This window comes from Stomoxys calcitrans, chromosome 4, assembly GCF_963082655.1.
Source record: "Stomoxys calcitrans chromosome 4, idStoCalc2.1, whole genome shotgun sequence".
NCBI lineage: Eukaryota > Metazoa > Arthropoda > Insecta > Diptera > Muscidae > Stomoxys > Stomoxys calcitrans.
In genome coordinates, this window is record NC_081555.1 from 31679509 (window position 1) to 31688058 (window position 8550).

General features: G+C 40.8%; 1 protein-coding gene across 1 annotated transcript; it reads right to left on the bottom strand.

Annotated features, from left to right (window-relative positions):
* Window positions 1–3541: 3541 nt before the first annotated feature.
* On the bottom strand, window positions 3542–7528 carry LOC106084557 (heat shock protein 60A). The gene is made up of 3 exons (XM_013248311.2): window positions 7322–7528; window positions 4006–5562; window positions 3542–3928 (listed from the first exon to the last, which is right to left on the bottom strand). Exons 2-3 carry the CDS (start codon window positions 5560–5562, stop codon window positions 3764–3766), a joined length of 1722 nt encoding a protein of 573 aa, XP_013103765.2. The 5' UTR covers window positions 7322–7528; the 3' UTR covers window positions 3542–3763.
* Window positions 7529–8550: the final 1022 nt, after the last annotated feature.

Sequence of the window (8550 nt, forward strand, 5' to 3'; positions counted from 1 at the left end):
ATAGAAAATGTCAAAATTTTATTTTTATAGAAAATTTTGTCAAAATTTTATTTTTAAAGAAAATTTTGTCGAAATCTTTATTTCTATAGAAATTTTTGTCAAAATTTTATTTCTATAGAAAATTTTGTCAAAATTTTATTTCTATAGAAAATTTTGTCAAAATTTTATTTCTATAGAAAATTTTGTCAAAATTTTATTTTTATAGAAAATGTCAAAATTTTATTTCTATAGAAAATTTTGTCAAAATTTTATTTTTATAGAAAATTTTGTCAAAATTTTATTTCTATAGAAAATTTTATCAAAATTTTATTTCTATAGAAAATTTTGTCAAAATTTTATTTCTATAGAAAATTTTGTCAAAATTTTATTTCTATAGAATATTTTGTCAAAATTTTATTTCTATAGAAAATTTTGTCAAAATTGTATTTTTTTAAAATTTTATTTTCAATTCAAATTTTGTCAAAATTTTATTTCTATAGAAAATTTTGTCAAAATTTTATTTCTATAGAAAATTTTGTCAAAATTGTATTTTTATAGAAAATTTTGTCAAAATTTTATTTTTGTGGAAAATTTTGTCAAAATTTTATTTTTATGGAAAATTTTGTCGAATATGAGCAAATTTTACAAATTAGGTCGAAGGACCAGAACCAGGAAACCAGGCGGCGGACCAGAGAGAAACTCCCACGGGTTTCCAAAAAATCACTAGAGGACTAGGTGCTCGGAAGAATCTAGGTACGGAAAGAGATGTTCGACCATTATCCTGTGCCCGCTCTAGTGACCAAATGGTGCTCTACCGCCTCTGTTCCCCGCTTTTGCTACCGTGTCTGCGTGAACGCTATCTAGACCCGCCTGATTTAGGGATTATCTCTTATAGCACCGAACCCCACGCTAAAGAACATAAAGATCCAATCAGATGGTGAATGGGAAGGTAGTTGTTGTAGCCGTTTATTGTACACTGAGCCGGCAGCCCTTGCCGATAAAGGAATCCATCGGGTCAATCCGGTACGTATAACCGGCTGCCATGGGATTGACCGGAAATGTCTCTGCCATAGTAGCCCATTAGCTACTGTCTAGACAGCATGTACTTGTGCTTTCGCACATGTAGAATCTGTGTCCTGATGGACTTGGCCTGAAGAGACAGTCAATCGTAGTATCCATGGCAGATGCAAAGCTAAAAAATGCCATGCAAAGCTAAAAAATGCAATTGCAACCAAAAATGCAACTGCTTTTATGTATAAAAAAAGGCTTCATGTACAAAAAAGGTTTATGTACACACACGCACACATACATTAACGTGCATCCCCAATCTAATGGAACAGACAGCGGCTAGACAGCGACCAGACAGACATGCGTAGGCGTGTGTGTGAAAGTGCATGCGAACTTAGATTCTTAGGCAGGTAGTAAAATTGAGATGATGCACAAAACAGCAACAATAACTTGCAAACAATTTTTGGGCATGAGCAACAGCCAAACTAACAGGGCCGGACTTGCAGTTAACATTGGCGTTCAACTGGCGAGTCCACACCCGGGGACCCACCAATTTTTCACTGAACTGCCAATTGCTTTGTTTGTAGTCAACAAAGTTTCTTTGTCAACAACTCGAGTGTTTGCCGACAAGCGACTTGAGGACTTTGTTTCTACTCCTAAATTTGTCACAAATTGCAGTGGCATGTGCTGTGGATGTATAAAGGCTGTCAAATGAGAATCCAAATATATTGGGATAGTTGATGGTTGGAATTCTTATGACTTCGACTATCACATCCAACTCCTCATGCCTCTCCGCTGACCATAGAGTGAATATTGTGGCTGAAGATTTGGGGGTGGATATCTTCAAATTTCTATCAGCCAAATAAAAGGACTACCTTGCCTTTGTTGTTGTTGTAGCCACAAGTCTATATGTCGAGGTAGCCACCCTAATCAGGATCCTATAGGTGAGCAGGCTCGTTCTGGTCCAAAGGACCGATTACCGCGGAAATATGATGGCCATTGATTATTTAGAGGCGCCAATAACTCACCTTGTCATATGGAGCATCACAGACGCTCAGTATTTGTGCAAAGACCTGTGCCGCCCGGCCTCTCACCGAGACTCTCCTCTCCATACTCCGTATGGAACATTCAGCCTGTGTGGTGCTCTTAGTTCAACCACACACAGATGTCATCAAAGTGGGGCCCGAAACCATGATCATGCAACCGGCCGCAAATGATACGATCTCGATGCCGTCTCGAGGGCATTGTAGAGAGGAGAGGTAGAAGTTTAACAGAGCCGGGAATCTCACATCGCCTTGGGTTGTTGTTGTTGTAGCAGTTTGTTGTGTTCTATCTTTGGCCTGCTTGATTCTGTTGAGTGTCAAGACCCAGGAACTCTGCGACTAAGATGGGGTGCGTCCACAGGGATCTGGGTCTGAGTCGAGTGGGTCTGGCCGGGCTGTGAAACAGGTGACGTGTATCGTGCGGTCCCTGGTTACAATCGGGACATACATCTTGCACGTCGGCATCAATCCTTGCTCTGTAGGAGTTGAGGGGGCTGCATCTGCCGGAAATTAATTGAGCCAGAACTACTCTGGTTTGCCTTGGGGAACCCCATTAGCAATCTGCCGGGCTTCAATTTATTATCTCTTAATTCGACAAACGTCCACACAGATAGTTCGTAATCTAACGTTTTAGGCCATGCTGTAGGGAGATGTTAGCGTTGTGCTCAAAAACCTGGCATGACCGACTGTACCGAAAGCATTCGGTACAGTCAGTCCTCGTGGCTCTGGACCTATCGCATGGGCGCATGGCCTGGAGGCCACCATATCATAGAGAATAGCATGTCCGCCTATGACGCTGAACGCCTGAGTTCGAATCCTGGCGAGAACTTCGAAAAAAATTTTCAGCGATGGTTAACCCTTCCTAATGCTGACAACACTTGTGAGGTACTATGTCATGTAAAAACTTCTCCCCAAAGAGGTATCGCACTGCGCCACGCGATGGTTAACCCTTCCTAATGCTGACAACACTTGTGAGGTACAATGCCATGTAAAAACTTCTCCCCAAAGAAGTGTCGCACTGCGCCACACCGTTCGGACTTGGCTCCTTATCATTAAACTTAAAGTTGAATCGGACAGCACTCATTAGTATGTAAGACGTTTGCCCCTTTTCCTCAACGGGTGCTTTCCAACATTTAGAAGCGGGATCTCTCTGCCCATTTTCCAGACATTGAGAACTACGACGGTAGCTGACCACAAACTATGGATCAAGAAGGTTTGTTTGAGACCAACAACCAGTTTCTCAAGTGACTTCAGAACAAAGGAAGTTCGACAAAAGTCGCAAAGCACATGGCCTGTATTTTCTGAGTAATTTGTAATTGCGCTGAAGATGACTTTGCACTCTGTTATCATGTCTTTAACCACTGACAATGATTCAACACAGTGTTGTATGTGTGGATTTCTGATAACATTGCAATTTTTCGCTTTACCTAAGTCCCACATGTGAGATCTGGAACAATGAATGCTCGCCTCTTTTTTCTCTAAAACACACATCTCCCTTAAATTAAACTGCATTTCTTCAGTTTGTTTTCTTTTTCTCATTTTTTTTTTGTATAACTAACATGAATTAATTTGTATTTTGGATTTCTGTATTCATTTACATATATAACATGTAAAAAATAAGCATAAAAAAACAATTATTTTATAATAAATGTTAAAATTAAAAGTAAAGTAGAATATAGTAGTACTACGTACAAATTATTAAAAGATACCAGAATGGATTGTATAACACTAATTTACATCATGCCACCCATGCCGCCCATGCCACCCATTCCTCCCATGCCACCCATACCGCCCATACCAGCGGGGGCATCTTCCTTGGGCAATTCTGTGACAACGGCCTCAGCTGTGGTCAGCAAGGAGGCAACTCCCGAGGCGTCTGTAATGGCTGTGCGCACCACCTATTGCGGAAGGTAGAAGAGAAATAGGAAAAAATATTAATAACCAAATCGAATCATTGTTATTTCGTATCATTTACCTTGGTAGGATCGATGATACCCTTTTCGATCAGGTTACCATATTCACCCTTTAAGGCATCGTAGCCGAAATCGCCTTCTTGACTTTCTACCTTGGCCACAACCATGGCAGCGTCAACGCCAGCGTTTTTGGCAATGGTCATGCAGGGCATGCGCAAGGCGCTACGCACAATCTGGATACCCATGTTCTGATCTTCGTTTTGTCCCTTGAGGCCATCCAATTTGGAAATGCAACGCAAGAGAGCGGTGCCACCACCGGGCACAATACCTTCCTCAACAGCAGCGCGGGTAGCATTTAAAGCGTCGTGCACGCGATCCTTCTTCTCGTTCACTTCCACTTCACTGGAACCACCGACACGCAACAAGGCTACACCGGAGGCCAAACGAGCCAAGCGTTCTTGCAATTTCTCCTTCTCATATTCCGATGTGGTTTCGGCAATTTGATCCTTGATTTGCTCAACACGGCGATCAATGTCTTCCTTCTTGCCTTTGCCCTTCAACAACAAAGTGTCATCCTTGGTAATGACAACTTCGCCTACTTTGCCCAGATCACTGAGAGTGACATCTTCCAATTTCACAAGATTGGCATCATCACCAAAGACAATACCACCGGAAGCAATAGCCATATCGGTGAGAGTAGATTTGCGGTTATCACCAAAACCGGGAGCCTTAACAGCAGCAACTTGAAGACCGATTTTCAAACGATTTACCACCAAGGTGCTCAAGGCCTCACCATCGATGTCTTCGGCAACAATAACCAAAGGTTTGCGTTGTTGATTGGCCATTTCAAGGGCGGGGATAATGCTTTGCACTGAGGAGATTTTCTTTTCGGACAACAAAATCAAAGCGTCTTGGAATTCAACTTTAGCACCCTTTGACGAGTTGATGAAGTAGGGAGAAATGTAACCTCTATCGAATTTCATACCTTCAATGACCTCCAACTCATCGGTCAATGTCTTGCCATCCTTGACGGTGATGACACCATCACGTCCCACCTTCTTCATGGCTTCACTAATCAAATCGCCAATAGCTTTATCACCGTTGGCAGAAATGGTAGCTACCTGTGCGATTTCCTCGGGGGTGCTGACGGGACGTGACATGGCCTTCAAGTTATCCTTGACAGTTTCAACAGCGATCATAACACCACGACGAATTTCAACGGGATTGGCTCCCTTTGAGATCTTCTCAAAACCCTCTTTGGCAATGGCACGAGCCAAAACGGTGGCTGTGGTGGTGCCATCACCAGCCTCTTCGTTTGTGTTATTTGCAACATCTTGAACCAATTTGGCACCAATATTTTGGAATTTGTCTTTCAATTCAATGGATTTGGCAACGGTGACGCCATCCTTGGTGATTTTTGGTGAGCCCCACGATTGTTCGATGATAACATTGCGGCCCTTGGGACCCATTGTAACTGCAACAGCATCGGCAAGAACATCAACACCTTGCAACATCAATGCACGAACTTCGGGACCGAATTTAACATCTTTGGCATAGCCGCGTACAGCCAATTGGCGGGCAATGCTAGAGCGGGCTAGGGTTACGGGTAAACGGAACATCTGCAAAGGACACAAAACAAAACAAAAAACGAGAGAAGTTTAAAAAAAGGAAATTTGCAAACATTTTTGTTGTTAGTTTTAAAATTCTGTCTTTAGAGAAAAGTTCATGGAAATTTTATCTTTAGGCGTGAATTAACGCCTTGGAAACCAAAGCGTTAACCTTATCCGATTAACCAGAGCAGTTCTGGTTCTACAACGTTCCGGCTTATGCAGCCACCTCAACCCCTATCATTGATGACAACGTAGTAGATGTGTGTTCCACTTTATCAAGGGACCACTTGTTCGTTTTCGCAGCTTATCTTTCTCTACTAACTTCTGACCACTGTGGAAGTACTACATCCGAGTTAAGGAACAACATTTCTCTCCAAAGAGACTGTGCTAAGGATCACTGCCGCCATATTGAAGCGTTGGGCTACAACAATACGGCACGGGATAGCTGTGAGCACCACGCAGGCAGGAATAGTGAGGACCGATCTGTATGGTGTTCACTGCTGTGACCACACAGATTAGCTGCAAGCTACCGGTCGCGTCCACAGGTTGCGGATAGTGGTATGCTCCATATGGAGTAGCTGCAACGGCAGTCTCGGACAATCAGTGGTATCGAGCGGAGAGTCTTAGTGAAAGGTGGGGCGGCACTGGTTCTTGTACAAATACTGAGTGCCTATGATGCTCGATATGACAAGGGGAGTTATTGGCGCCTTTAATTAGCCAATGACCACCCTCCCAGCGCCGATCGGTCCTTTGGACCGGAACGAAATTGCTCACCTACAGGAGCTTGACGAGGATCGCCACCTCCACATAAGGTGGCTACAACAACACTATTTCATTTAATGCCGATAAAAGGGTCTAGTTTGTTGCTTCTGTAAAGTCTATACAAAGTCGGAAAAACTTTCGAAAAAAAAATCAAACGAATATAAAGTATTTGCGCATTACGAGATAGTTTTACCCCTAGAAGACAATTTTTAACTCCAGCTGAAACCTTGAACGAAAGGTTTTTCACAACATTTACCTTCTTAGAGCAACAAAACAATGTTTAAAGCATGTGCTGCTGTTTTCAGAGCAACCTTGAATAGTGTGTAAGTGTCCTACGTATGTATGAATGTACGAGTAAGCATGATTTGTAAGATAACAAATATCTGAAAACGTGAAGTTTCATTTAATTGAAAAAGAAATAAAATAGGGCAATTTAAAAAAAGAGTTTGAAATTTACATAATTCCTTCACGTTATTGATTTGTGCCTCGTTTCATATATACCAGCAGATACACACACATGCAGCAACACAACGCATGAAATACACGCAATCTGCCAAATACGTTTTCCAATTTGAGTATTGGATTCCAGAAAGTTTACATAACCATTCTCAGAATGCATCAGAATTAGTATTAGCATGAGCTGGAATAAAGAAACCCAACCTCCCGCATGGTTTTTATTGTCAATGGAAATATTAAAGAGATGATGACATATCTCGAAATCTCAAAGCAATTCAGCAAACATGACCACCGGTCTTTTTAATGTCATTTTCCATTTTTTTTTTTTTTTCATTTTTATAATTTGGAGCTAGTATTATAATTATCTCCTCCAATTATTTAAATCATGGACATTAATTGTACAATTGTTTCAATGAACTTTCTAGAACAGCTTATCTATCTTAACATTCAAGTAATAAGGCAACATTTGTACAAACTCCTCCTTTGAAGGCCTTATGTAACCATTAGCCAAAAGCTATAGTTAACGATAAATATCCATAATTTTACTTACTTTTCTGTTGTTGACAGCGAATGCTTGTAGTCACGGGAGATGTTTTAATTCAGGTTTTATTTTTGCAAAATTTATTATTTTGCTTGCAATTTGCAATCACACACCACTCGCAAGAAAAACGTGAACGTAACGTCGTAAGAACCGCGCAACGCAAAAAGTTGCTTTTCACTGTGAAAGACCAGAACAATCTAATCAGAGTGTGCACATTAATGTGCACATAATGCCGGGATTCTGCTGTCAAAATTAAGTATTGCCAGAAGAAAATGATTATCTGGGCGTATATTCAAGGTATACTTATTGGGGATATACTAGAGTCTAAGCACAATCCAAGAGTCTGCGTTATTTCTTTTACATATATTTCATATAACCTAGTACTGAGTTTACTATTCGCCCGAACACTGTCAAAACGCACTATAAAAAAAATGGTGGACAAGAATGGTGAACATATTTTGCAAAAATGGATCTGAGTTCTATAAGCAAAATAGCAGCGACATGTCGCTGCATCACGAACTTGGTCAAAAACAACTCTGCTTGAATGTTTTTGTTGTGTGTGACCCTAGGCATGGCGAAACAATTACAGGTTGTCTCATTTTTACAACAACCATATATCATATGGTGCAATCCATTGCGAAACAATTAAAGGTGGTCTCATTTGTGCAACAACCACAAATCATATGGTGTCATCTGCCATTTTGCCATCAAGATGATCGGCGGTTTGCCAACACACAAACATATTTGTGTGCGTGCATGAGCGGAGAATATACGAAAAAGAAGATAACAACAAAGAGAATGCACACACGGCCGCCTGTGCACAGCTATTCGCGTGAGATCACCTTTTTAAATCCGCCTTGAACAGAAGGTTAGGTCACTTGCGAAAACAGAAAGTGGATAGGCCCCATGAACATCATTAAAGGCTCTATTACACGGAATGTAGATGTCTTATGACATGTCAAATTTAGCACATGTAGAGTTGACATGTCGTGTGATACAAATGAAACTAACATAAGAAGATCACTTTTCAAAATAGCACATGAAATTTTTTTCGATTAGAACGTACTCTATTCCTTCTGACAAAAACATAAAGAAATCAGCTTTTTTTGTTGTCAGTCGAATGAAAGCAAATAAGTGATTTAACCATCTTTCTCATAACTGTAACAATTGCTACGCATAAAAAAACAGCTTGTGCTCAAAAAAGGTAGTCCCACTCGAACAACTTTTTACAGTAACTT

What these genes read in the sequence shown, in the direction of transcription:
- LOC106084557 (XM_013248311.2), bottom strand. Translation starts at nt 5,562, where the DNA reads ATGTTCCGTTTACCCGTAACCCTAGCCCGCTCTAGCATTGCCCGCCAA. An exon ending in GTATCATCGATCCTACCAAG is followed by an intron (nt 3,929 to 4,005) that starts GTAAATGATACG and finishes CTTCCGCAATAG; the next exon opens with GTGGTGCGCACAGCCATTAC.